This window comes from Gasterosteus aculeatus, chromosome 3 (assembly GCF_964276395.1).
Source record: "Gasterosteus aculeatus chromosome 3, fGasAcu3.hap1.1, whole genome shotgun sequence".
Classification (NCBI taxonomy): domain Eukaryota; kingdom Metazoa; phylum Chordata; class Actinopteri; order Perciformes; family Gasterosteidae; genus Gasterosteus; species Gasterosteus aculeatus.
Genome location: NC_135690.1, coordinates 2,366,455 through 2,378,067, shown reverse-complemented (window position 1 = coordinate 2,378,067; position 11,613 = coordinate 2,366,455). Strand labels below are relative to the sequence as shown.

The window sequence follows — 11,613 nt, the reverse complement described above, 5'->3', positions numbered from 1 at the left end:
CGTCCCTGCCAGCGCCGCCGATTACGGCTCCACGACTCAAGCCTCCGACTCCGCCAGTCCTGGCTCCACGATTCGTGTCCCTGACTCCGCCAGTACCGGCTCCACGACTCCTGCCCCCAACTCGGCCAGTCCCGGCTCCACAACGCCTGACCCTGCCCCCGACTGCGCCAATACCGGCTCCCCGACTCACGCACACGACGCCTCCAGTCCCCACTCCCCGAGTTAGGCCTCCTCCCTCCCATCCCGTGGTCCTCTCCCACCCCCCCTTTGGTGTTCTGAGGTCCGTCTGGAATCCGTCGCTTGAGGGGGGGGTTCTGGCATGACTCGGGACCACGCCCCTGTGACTAGCAGCCAACGCGGTCGGGCCCGGCTCCCCGTGACCTGCATCCAGCGCCCCCGAGCCCGGCTTCCCGTCACCTGTATCCGGCACCCCCGAGCCCGGCTTCCCGTCACCTGCAGCTGGCGCCCCCGAGCCCGGCACCCGGTGTCCTGCAGCCGGCGCCCCCGAGCCCGGCGGCCCGTGTCCTGCAACCGGCACCTCGCAGCCCGGCGCCCCGTGACCTGCAGCCGGGGCCTTGTGTCCTGCAGCCGGCGCCCCATGTCCTCGAGTTGGCGCCCCCGAGCCAGACTCCTGACTGCCCTCTGGGCCGATCCACAAAGGCTCCCTGGGCGACTGACTGCCTGTCTTAGTGTCTTGTTCCTGGTCCCCGCTTGCGTTTTTGCCCCCTTGGCATTTTTGATTTGGATTTTGATGATTATAGTCTTTTTGTTTTCAAACTCTGAGTCTGGGTCCTACCTACCCCGATCCTGATATAGTTATAAAATAAACAAATAAATCTTGACTTGAATTCTGCCATCTGCTGTATAGCTGAATATCCAAACATGTAAAACATATATTCTCCTTTTCTTGTATAATAATCCTTTTTAAGGTACAGGTTTGATGTTGGTGCTTACCCGGAGCATCTACCGAGAAGGATTCACCCTTTTGACCCCTTTGTCCTTTACTTCCAGGAATTCCTTGAAAACCCTGAACAAAAACACAATGTCAGATAAAAAATGTTTTTAAAAAGTCTCCTTCTTTATATTTATACATGTTCAAGAAATTGTAAACTGTTAGTTTTTTAGAGTCCCGCGGTCATTACATGTGGTCCTTTTGGACCATCTAATCCTTTGAGCCCTGGGTCCCCTTTATGTCCTTGAGTTCCAGGTAACCCTGGATGTCCTGGATAACCAGTAGGACCAGGGGGGCCTTCGCTTCCACCAGCAGACCTACAATTACATTCCCCTGGACAACCTGGAAGACAGACACGTTAAAAATAATATAAATATGTAAAATACGATGCAGCATATTCTAACACTGTACCTTATATACCGTATCTATTACTATACAACATATCTTCCAGTATATTCCTACTATACTAGTTTTTAAATTTTAAACACAACCTCTGCTTGTGGGATTAACTCTTGTGCTTATGAATTGGCACACATCACCTTTAATTCCCATGACCCCTTGGTTTCCAGGAGATCCTTTGGGTCCCACATCACCAGGGTCTCCTGGGTTTCCAGGCTCACAGTAGTAATCTATGGATCAGCCAGCAACAAATATTGAACGACATAAATTAGAAATTCAGAAATTGATTTTAGTGCATGAATTTATTGACATTAGAAGTAAGTCATTGAGAAATCACCTCCACATCCTGACCAAGAAGGTGCCATACCCAGCAAGACAGACACAAGCCCATTAGCAAGTAATGAACATTCAAACAATCAAATTATATTTGTAAAATTAACTAACACATATAAGAAACTATTTGGTCTAATATGAAGGAAGTAATATTATACCTGGAGGACCTGGGAGACCAGTGACACCTTTAGGTCCGAGGTGTCCTTTAGGTCCCTTTACTCCCGGAAACAGATCTTCAAAGTTGTTATACCTCCCTTTCTCTCCTTTGAATCCCTTCAGACCAAGGGGCCCTCGTGGACCAGGCCGACCAGGCTCTCCTACGAAGGTGTGTGAGACAAATTGAAAATTCAACAAAGGTAGAATCAAGCCTGGCTGATTGTCTAGCTGTTGGTCAAATCCTGATCAAAGTGAATGTTAAACTCATAGATATGTAATACATAAAGCCAGCAGTGACGTGAAAGTTGAATATGACCAACTCTGACCTGGTATTGTTAACCCTGGTGGGCCAGGAGGACCATGCATGCCCATGTACCCAGAGTCACCTTGAGGTCCAGGAGTTCCAGGATACCCTCGGTCACCTTGAACACCTAACTCATACAGACATAGGGCCATGAAAAAGTCAGTAATGCCTGATCCTTTTCACACACTAATTATAGTTATTTAGCAATATTTTGTTGAAAATATGACTGTAAAATACATGCAGATAAAAAGTGGAGGAAACATTTCTATAGTTGATACATGTTTTACAGCTCAATGATTTTATCTGTTGTGGCTAACACCTTACAAGTTAACCACTGCTGTGAACATTTCGACACTCCAGTGGGTTTGTTTTTTATACTAAAATGCACGAAAATTTATCATGGTCATATCATACTCATTTTCAGTCTTAAATTTGTATTTTAGTTTTGTATTTTAGGCCAAAATAGCACATCTAAGATAGTAAACTGTTTACCTTTAAATCCAGAAATAATGTCATTATAACATCACTATTCCGATAAACCTAGTGAGGCTGCTGCTGTGATCTCACCTCTAACATAACTTCTAAATTTGTATTTTAGTTTTCTACTGAAATATGTTTACTTAATTGATAATGTTTCAAAATAATTGTCTGAATAAACCTGTATTCAGTCTGCAAAATTACCTCCTTTACCATTAGTTTCTTTAAGCCCTGAAAAAACATTGCAAATGACGACGCTTCGATGAGAAGCGATATGTTTTTATAAGCTGCATGTAACATATTAAGGGGAGCCAAATTCAAATTGCTCGCTGAACTGAGTTTCATAACTGGGCACCCAGCAAAAACTAAACGTGTTTTGCATGATACAGTATGTCCCGTAAAAACCCTACTGGACTATAAAGTACTTTCCAGAGAGATGGAGCGTAGGTCCAACATCTCTGCAAAGACAGCGATGAGAATTGTTGTGCAAATGTTCTGTAGTAACATTGGCCAAAATAGCACATCTAAGATTGTAAACTGTTGACCTTTAAATCCAGTCATTATAACATCACTATTCCGATAAAGCTAGTGGGGCTGCTGCTGTGGTCTCACCTCTAACGTAACTTCTAGTGTTGAGAGGACCAGCGGGACCTGGATCTCCTGGGTAACCCTGTTGGGTGCAAACACAGCGATGGAGAAAAATGTCAATGATTGTGTACAAAATGTCAATGTGTACATTTTGTATAGATAATATATAGAAAAATGCAAAGTACGATCAGAAATGGCAGTTCTCAACCAATAATTCCATTTTTCCCATTGGGCCACTACTAGAGGGAGGCAGATAACGTATGGCAAAATTGCGAGCTACAGTCTTCCCTGCAGGAGACTATGGATCCGTTTCATCAATAAAAATATGTCTTTTTAATTTTCCTCCAAGTTTCACTTTGCACTTGAATTACAATGGCTCATTTGTTTGTACAGATAAGTGGCGTCTGTTTGCAACTGATAGAAGCTTTGTTCAAACTGTGATGCCCTTTTGATTTGGTGCTTATTCTCACCTTTGGTCCGTTTCTTCCAATGAGACCTGGAAATCCTTTCCCTCCATGCAAACCCTGAAAATACATCTATGTATTGAGCCTCAAAAACTCTCTGTATAATAACATACAGGAAAGCTTGGATCTCAGATGTCACTGGTGTACCTCAGGTCCTGGAGGTCCATCTTTACCAGGATATCCTTGAAGACCCTAGAGATGGAAACAGCAGGGTCAATACGGTTTGTCTACATCAGTGATGCAGTCTGAGTTAAGTCACCTACAGTACCTCGACTCCAGGAAAACCAACTATTCCTTGCTCTCCTTTTGTTGCTTGGATGTACATGTCTCCTCTACCACCCTGACAAGGAAGAAAATGCAGATAAAATACCTTTCTCCTGGGCCTACCAGTGTGCTTATATACAGGATAAAACTCACGCTTACACCCTTCGGTCCACATGGTCCAGGAACACCTCGGTCTCCCTGAGAAGAAAAAAAGAAAATACCTGTTTGTCTTCATACAGTTCAATGCACTAGTTACAAATAAACAAATAAACTTTTCCTTCACCTTGTGGCCTTTGGGTGGAAGAAAGTCTGGAGGGAATTCTTTGACTTCTTCCAGTCCTTGTGGGCCAGGTGGGCCTTGGTCACCCTGCAATAAGGTATTAAGGGGCTGAAAACGTTTGTTGGTTGTAAAGACGCCCATGAACCTTCACACAGACACAGCCAAAGTGGTTTCTTACATCGTCACCTTTGGTTCCTGCTAGTGATCCTCCCGGGTCCCCCTACACAGCAACAAAAAGATTAGTACGGTTCTGTGTGTGTGTGTGTGTGTGTGTGTGTGTGTGTGTGTGTGTGTGTGTGTGTGTGTGTGTGTGTGTGTGTGTGTGTGTGTGTGTTGTGTGTGTGTGTGGAGGACATTCTTTCATCACTGGCAAAGTGCTTTGACTTACTGGTTCTCCTCTCACACCTTTAGGTCCTTCCAATCCCTAAAAAGGATCCAGGTTAACATACTGTAAGCATTTTTTTTTCATGTAGATCATGAACATATCCCATATATTGCTCAACAATGTATGTACAATAAAAACTATATAATAATAATAATACAAAATAAAGACTTTTTCACCTCAGGTCCCAGAAGGCCAGGAAGGCCTATGTCACCTTTTAGCCCAGTTACTCCTTGTCTACCCTGAGTTAAAAAAAAAAGAAACACTGTGTTAAAGGAAGTAAATGGTACTTAAAGGAAGTAATATTTCCTTTTGTCGTAGCCTCAAAACGGACTTGCTCAAGGTCACGGCTAAGTTTGTGTGGTCAACCAAGTGCCAGGAAGCTTTTGACAATGTTCAAAACAATCAAGCCTCAATTCACCTTTCAGCTCAATATTAGATGCAGGAATACCGATTTACTGTCGGAATAAGAAAAGAAAACTCACAGGTGAACCAGGTTGTCCAACTTGTCCACGATTCCCCTGTAAGATGAAATTAAAAAAAAGATGAGAGTTTACAGCTACTTTAAACTATAAAGCAGTATAAATCCGGATGGACAGAAATTGGGTTGACAGTCCTCCCCAGAAAGGACTTACCGGAAGCCCTGGAAGGGTAACCCCGTACATGGGCTCTCCTTTAATTCCTTTAGGTCCTTGTGATCCCTGATGAGAAGACACCATACATGTTTGCATTCCACCCATTAGAAAATAACATAGCACAGTGAAAGGAGCCGATACAGCATTCTATATAAAACATAGTTTTCAATAGTTGACATAGTCCCAAAACCCTGATGAATTTCCGTTGAGAATCCAGTACTGTTTATTATTCAGTTGGTTATTCCCTACAATATCTATAGCTTGCATCTGTTTTGTGTTATTTGAATGTCACAATGTTTCATGATTGGCCACAGAATATGAATCCTGTCGTTCTACATCAGTCTTGCACGGTGGAACTATCAAACAAGAATAAATCCCCTATGCTTTAGTTTTGCCAAAAGGCTGGAAAGGGACATTTGAAGGTGGCACGACTGACTGAGTAACGACTAACAGAAACATCAGAGCAGGAGCTCCACTCACCGGCGGTCCATGGAGACCATCCAAACCAGGAAAACCCCAAACTCCTGGCCGACCCCTGGTCCCATTACAGCCATCCAGCCCCGGCACACCGGGCTCACCGCCTGCTCCAGGGTGGCCCTGTAGAATTAAGTACAGCTATTAACTATTGTGGTGACATTTAATTGCGATGTGTTTGAGGCTATATTTACAACTTCTCTGATGCTTTGTGTCAAAAGAGGAAAACAGCCTTACAGCCTTCACGTCCTCCTATAGTTTCATTTAATATTCCATAACTACATGCTGGTTGTGCTTTTTACTAAACAAAAAACTGTTCTGCACTGCTGCACAACAAGAACCATCTCCAGAGAGCCATGATGCGGCCACTAGAGGGAACACCAGACGCAGGCTTCAAATCACTGCACTGTTTACTGTGCAGTCACCAACTGTATATAACATGTGTGCACTGGGCAGTTATACAGTTTGGAATAACATATCAACAATTGTAAAACTGTCTGATATCTGTGTATCAGGGATCTACTCTAAATGCCTTATGTAGGAAAAATGTACACAACTCTAGGGGATTATTGTTTTCATTTTGATCCGCCTTCGTCTCTCTCTGATTTATAGACATTTTCAACAGCATCGGTTTACTTACTTGTAAGCCATCATGACCAGGAAAACCAGGAACACCATTCCTGCCCTGAAATGAAAATAAAAATGTTCATTGCAGGGCTATTTTGACGTATTCACTAACAACCCCAACCTTTCTTTTTTCTTTATTGCTGGCAGATTTACACATCCATAGTCAAATAATACACTTATTTTGATTATTAGATTTACTTTTGTGCAGTATCTGTCTTGCTTTCAACTGTTTCTATCATAAAACACACACAAAGCATGAGTATGCACACTAACGGGGTCTCCTTTGGGCCCCTCTGGGCCATGTGATCCTTCTGCTCCCCTTCTGCCCTTCTCTCCAAGTGACCCTTCATATCCCCTTGGACCCACTGGTCCTCGGGGGCTTGGTTGGCCAGGCTTCCCTGGACCTCCCTAAAAAGAGAAAAGCCATTCATAAAGAACTTTGAGTTGCGTCTTTAGGGTTAAGATTTTATCTTTTTTTTATTGATGATTTATCTCTCTATTCACAACCAACAATTTAGTGTTGTTTTTTTATAAAATCGATGTTTTACAATATCAAAATGTTGTTTTACTAATCATTTTAGTTTCCTAAATTACACATGTAAGTCCTTTAGTAAGTTCTAAATGAGAACATTTCCTGTAGTTTAATTTTTTTCTAATTAAAATAATCAAATACAATTCATAGCACCAACCTTACAAATGTGAGAGTAATTAGCCTCATTTTCAGGAAAAGAAAAAGTAATTTCATACCCGTGCACCTTTAGCAGGAAGACACTGACAAACTGAGCAGTTTCTGCCCTGACATGGGCCTTCGATGCCCCCCTGAAACAACAAAAACATACATTGCATTCAACAGAAAGAGACTGAGAGGCCCTGCATGTTTCTGAGCAGTTCCCTGGCAGAGCATCAGTTAATGTTGTGTTTTGGACATTTCTGACATTCCAGAATATTGTACACCTTTGAAGTAAGACTTGAGAATCAACACATTTCCCTGGGGAGACAGGACAGTCCTGATTAGAAAGCTTTAAACAAATCCATCACTTGGGTAAATAATGAGCAGTGTGACCTTGGTAGGAAAGAAAAAGTTGTTTTCAGCAATGCGAATGTGTAGTACAGCCATGATGTGATTTTATATGCAGTACTATAATAAAAGGTATTTTCGATTTAAAGGTTGTCATAGTAGTGATATTGTGTATGCATCTAAATGTGTGTGTAATGAAGACTTATGAAGAGAGGCCTTACTGCATTGAGCTGCTGCACAAAGAGGACCAGGACAAGGATCCACCTGTTAACGTAACAGTAATAATAGTAATAGGTTAACTCTAGTGTCATTTAGCTGCGGCTACTAGATGCTTTTGATTAACTGCTTCATACAGAAGATGACAAATCCATACCGGATTTGTGCGCAGCTGAAGTGGAAATACAAACATCCCAGAATTCATGTATTCATCAAATTAAAGTCCACTTGATACATTGTTGCACTTTAGCTTAGAGACGGAAAGCTAGAAATAAGGTTTTTATTTAAGTGGTCCCACTGCAAGGGACACCGTGTGTGTGTGTGTGTGTGTGTGTGTGTGTGTGTGTGTGTGTGTGTGTGTACGTGTGTGTGTGTACGTGTAGGTGTGTATGTGTAGTGGAGGTCTGTTTTTATACAGCATCTACGCATTGGAAGGCAAGTATGCAGAAGTGTTGAATATCTGAGTAAACAAGCAATAAGTATGTTTGTCCTGAGGTGAAAGGTTTACAAAGTACGGGATGTGGATGCCATGAAAATGAATTACATCCTTATATTTACACTACAAGAGCTCAGGACGCGCATACACGATGGAGGTTTTTTTCAAGTACTTGGATTAAGAAAAAAAATGTGTCTTTCGATATCATATTATTCTACATTGTATAGAAATAGAGTACTGTTGCAGATACAAAGCTAGGATTGTATGCGTGTAACATTGCTCTTGTTGCTAGTACTTCTTAATATTCTTAATATTCATGCAGTGAGACTCACCTGAGAGGGCACATAGTTACAAGAGTAACCGAGAATCCCATCTCTCATCGCATGGGTCTGCTCAACAGCTGAATATTTGCCTCAGTGCTGCCCCCTGTAGTGGATAAAAGGAAGCACGAAACACCAAAGGCACCTGAGAGCGTTAGGAGAGTCGGTATTATGTGATGGTTAAGTAAAATATAGTCCCTGCAATTGTTCTAAAAATCGAAATATTCTACTCCCACCCAGGTTATATCATTTAAGCATTAAAGCAAACACCCCATGTAGTCTACAGAACGCAGCCAATCCTGCACAAAAAACAACGTTCAACAAAACAAACTTCTCACCCAAAATTCCCAATTTCTGAACCGCTCCGGTCAATCCCAGACAGGGTTGACCTCCGACAAGATTCAGGCTAATCTCCGGCCTCCGTATCAGTGGAAAACAACCAGTCAAGAGTGACTGCCACTGTTTTTTGGGGGATGAGACGAGGAGAAGGACGATGACTGGCGTGGGCCGCAACACGGAGCTTAGACCACCTCCCTTCTCAGCACCGAGCTAAACAGGTTCTCTCTCTACGTCCTGGCTATCAAAGCACCCAGATGGGAGAATTTCAAATGAACTGAATCCATGACCTGACATCACCCGCAGTACAGCAGGGGATGTGTGTTGCTGAGGAGGACGGCAGAGAAAAAAAAAAGACATTCAAGCCTTTTTGCGGTGTCTGCGGTAACTGGAGAACAGAACCATGGGAAGGCCAATGCTTGGAGTTCTTCTCATCCTCTTTGCTGGGATGCTGATGGGCACTGGGGCCAAAAATGTAAGATGTCTAGTTGTTGTTTTTTCACTCTAATTTTATGATGAGTTATTTGATTTAGCAAACAGCATAGCCGCCTACCTGAATAGTAATTCAAATGTAATGGGTATTTGTTTCAGTGATTTTCCTGTATTAGTGATTTTATTCTCATTAGACTGCAGGGACTGATTAGTTGCCGAGCAACAATTGTTGGTTTGTGAACATCTACTGGTGAGCTTTGTTAAGAGAATCTAGAATCTAGCAGTGTCTTCACCACTCAGCTTTTAACGTAACTGTTTCAACCTGTCGTTTTTCAGCAATGCTTTGGACACATTTAATTTCTTTTGAGTAATGCTCTTTGGTAGAACTTTAACTTTCTTTTTATGAAGCTCTCCAATGTCCCACATAAAAATCCACTAAATGGCTGTTTATAGGAGAGCAGCACCATTCTGTAACAGTATGTTCCCTGCGTGTTTCCTGTTGTGTAAAACATGGGAGTGATTCCTTAACTTTCATAAACAAGGCTGCCATCTGTTTGTGGTGTCTGTGCTTACATCTCTTATGCTGAAGAGATGCACGTTTTCGTTTTGCAGTCTGTTTGCACATTTACTTCATTGTGTATAGAATTCACTTCACTTTGCTATGTTGGCCTTTTAATGGAATGTCCTCGAGAGAAACAGGACGTGGTTTGCAATTTAGCTTCTCTGAACCTAAATTCCACTCTAGGAAGTGTGAGACTTTAACAGTGGAGAATTATGAACTTTTAGCAAGTTGCTTCCATGAATCCTCCACAAATCCTCCCAAAGTAAACTCTCTTCACTGTGCTTAGTAGTTATGAATTAACAATCGATCAACGCCTGTGAGGGTTTTAGTTGATTGCGCAACACTTTGGACCCCTCCAATCAGCAGAGAGCGTTGTTGGACTGTAAATTGTCGTTACAAAGCTGTTGTGAGGTCCCTAGTGTGGAATATAGAGCATTAAACTTGACTCAGTTTCCCCAGTAGGCTAATGGTTGATATAAGTGACATGGGTTATAGGGAAGCACGGTTTTCTTCCCAAATGATATTTGGGAACCAATGCTCTTTAAAAGGATCCGTACATCCATCCATCTGCAAACCGCTTATCCTGCACACAGGGTCGCGGGGGGGGCTGGAGTCCATCCCAGCCAACTTCAGGCGATAGACAGGGTTCACCCCAGCCTAAAACAGAGACATACAACCATTCACACTCACATCCACACATCTACGGGCAATTTAGAGTCCCTAATAACCCTGATCCCCAGAGCATGTCTTTGGACTGTGGGAGGAAGCGGGAGAACCCGGAGAGAACCCACGCAGACACGGGGAGAACATGCAGACTCCACACAGAAAGGCCACTGGGCGAAGACGACCCCAGGACCTTCTTGCTGTGAGGCAACAGTGCTAACCACCTCACCACCGTGCCGCCCTCTTGGAAAGGACATCAAATTAAATTAGTTGGACATCTACACAATACACATTGAACTCTCTTACAATTTATTTTTTAGTGCGTGTGCAATGGAAGATCCAGGTGCCACTGTGCAGGAGTGAAAGGCGACAGGGTGAGTGGATCATCTATTGCTGGGGTTTACTGTTATTATTTGATGTGGCTATATTATCTAATCTGACCTTTTCCCAATTCTTGCCGGGACATGGTCTTCATTTATTTATCAACCTGTTGTGAGCTCCAAGCAGAGAGAGCAGAACACATGAAACCTTTTCAATCGAATGCAGCTCAGCAGTGGTCTACAGAAAAGTTTTTTACTTTTTGTAAACCTAGTAGTAAAGGCCTATTTTTTCAACCATGATCTGAAACTTTTCTCTCTCTCTGTCTCTCTCTCTCTCTCTCTCTCTCTCTCTCTCTCTCTCTCTTCTGTTGTCACATTTACTCACAGGGAGAGAAAGGCTTTAAAGGAATTCAAGGCCTCCCAGGGCCAGAGGGCCGTCGTGGATCATATGGCCATTCTGGTCCTTTGGGACCAAAGGTAGAATTTCTTCCTGCCTCTTGTGGTTTCCTCTCTGTAATATGTATGTCCTCCAATTCAACCTTGACTCAAATTCCCTGTCGACTGTGTCAAATCACACATTTTCACTGTGCACGTAGACATCCCGTTTGGTTGTGAGATTAATTATAGGTTTCTATCTTTTGACAGGGCAGCACTGGGCCTGATGGACCGGACGGGGCCAAAGGCGATTCGGTAACCTGACTCTGATATCAAAGCGTGTGTCTTCTTTGGTGTTGTTTTAATCTGGTCTTAGTGTGGGAAGACAAAGTTAAAACACAGTGGTCCACTCTGTAAATGCTGGTTTTGTTGCTGCCATTACAGGGCTATGAGGGTAAAGAAGGACTCGCTGGGTCTTACGGCTTACCGGTGAGTTATCTTACGCTCTCATCAATCTGTTATTAGGTATTATGTTCTTTCATATCCCTGCATTTGTTTGTAGATGTTACTTTTTTAACTTCTACTGATTATGCTGTTAAA

At 42.9% G+C, this 11,613-nt stretch overlaps 3 protein-coding genes and 1 long non-coding RNA gene across 4 annotated transcripts; 1 reads left to right on the top strand and 3 right to left on the bottom strand.

The window, feature by feature from the left end:
* Positions 1-952: 952 nt before the first annotated feature.
* LOC144405452 (uncharacterized) lies at positions 953-1,583 on the bottom strand. Its single transcript, XR_013467049.1, has 3 exons — positions 1,492-1,583; positions 1,143-1,294; positions 953-1,027 (listed from the first exon to the last, which is right to left on the bottom strand). It is a non-coding gene; the product is annotated as an uncharacterized LOC144405452 (long non-coding RNA).
* Positions 1,584-1,816: 233 nt separating this feature from the next.
* Positions 1,817-4,431, bottom strand: LOC144405482 (uncharacterized). Its single transcript, XM_078098906.1, has 9 exons — positions 4,396-4,431; positions 4,221-4,304; positions 4,091-4,135; positions 3,942-4,013; positions 3,821-3,865; positions 3,680-3,733; positions 3,234-3,291; positions 2,167-2,271; positions 1,817-2,001 (listed from the first exon to the last, which is right to left on the bottom strand). The coding sequence occupies exons 4-9, from the start codon at positions 3,996-3,998 to the stop codon at positions 1,817-1,819; spliced, it is 504 nt and encodes a 167-aa protein (XP_077955032.1). The 5' UTR covers positions 3,999-4,013; positions 4,091-4,135; positions 4,221-4,304; positions 4,396-4,431.
* Positions 4,432-5,080: 649 nt separating this feature from the next.
* On the bottom strand, positions 5,081-8,351 carry LOC144405481 (uncharacterized). Its single transcript, XM_078098905.1, has 6 exons — positions 8,338-8,351; positions 6,609-6,743; positions 6,349-6,393; positions 5,715-5,831; positions 5,235-5,300; positions 5,081-5,120 (listed from the first exon to the last, which is right to left on the bottom strand). The coding sequence occupies exons 1-6, from the start codon at positions 8,349-8,351 to the stop codon at positions 5,081-5,083; spliced, it is 417 nt and encodes a 138-aa protein (XP_077955031.1).
* Positions 8,352-8,835: 484 nt separating this feature from the next.
* Positions 8,836-11,590, top strand: LOC144405480 (uncharacterized). Its single transcript, XM_078098904.1, has 6 exons — positions 8,836-9,136; positions 10,639-10,692; positions 11,026-11,115; positions 11,284-11,328; positions 11,458-11,502; positions 11,576-11,590. The coding sequence occupies exons 1-6, from the start codon at positions 9,065-9,067 to the stop codon at positions 11,588-11,590; spliced, it is 321 nt and encodes a 106-aa protein (XP_077955030.1). The 5' UTR covers positions 8,836-9,064.
* The last annotated feature ends 23 nt before the right edge of the window (positions 11,591-11,613 follow it).

Excerpts from the sequence above, each read along its gene's own strand:
- LOC144405481 (XM_078098905.1), bottom strand. Across the intron at positions 6,394-6,608 it reads AGGGGCCCAAAGGAGACCCC|GGCAGGAATGGTGTTCCTGG; the intron begins GTTAGTGTGCAT and ends TTTTCATTTCAG. Across the intron at positions 5,121-5,234 it reads TTACCCTTCCAGGGCTTCCG|GGGAATCGTGGACAAGTTGG; the intron begins GTAAGTCCTTTC and ends TTCATCTTACAG.
- LOC144405480 (XM_078098904.1), top strand. The coding sequence starts at position 9,065 with ATGGGAAGGCCAATGCTTGGAGTTCTTCTCATCCTCTTTGCTGGGATG. Across the intron at positions 9,137-10,638 it reads TGGGCACTGGGGCCAAAAAT|TGCGTGTGCAATGGAAGATC; the intron begins GTAAGATGTCTA and ends TTTATTTTTTAG. Across the intron at positions 10,693-11,025 it reads CAGGAGTGAAAGGCGACAGG|GGAGAGAAAGGCTTTAAAGG; the intron begins GTGAGTGGATCA and ends ATTTACTCACAG.
- LOC144405482 (XM_078098906.1), bottom strand. The coding sequence starts at position 3,998 with ATGTACATCCAAGCAACAAAAGGAGAGCAAGGAATAGTTGGTTTTCCT. Across the intron at positions 3,292-3,679 it reads TTGGAAGAAACGGACCAAAG|GGTTACCCAGGAGATCCAGG; the intron begins GTGAGAATAAGC and ends TGCACCCAACAG. Across the intron at positions 2,272-3,233 it reads CACTAGAAGTTACGTTAGAG|GTGTTCAAGGTGACCGAGGG; the intron begins GTGAGACCACAG and ends TGTATGAGTTAG.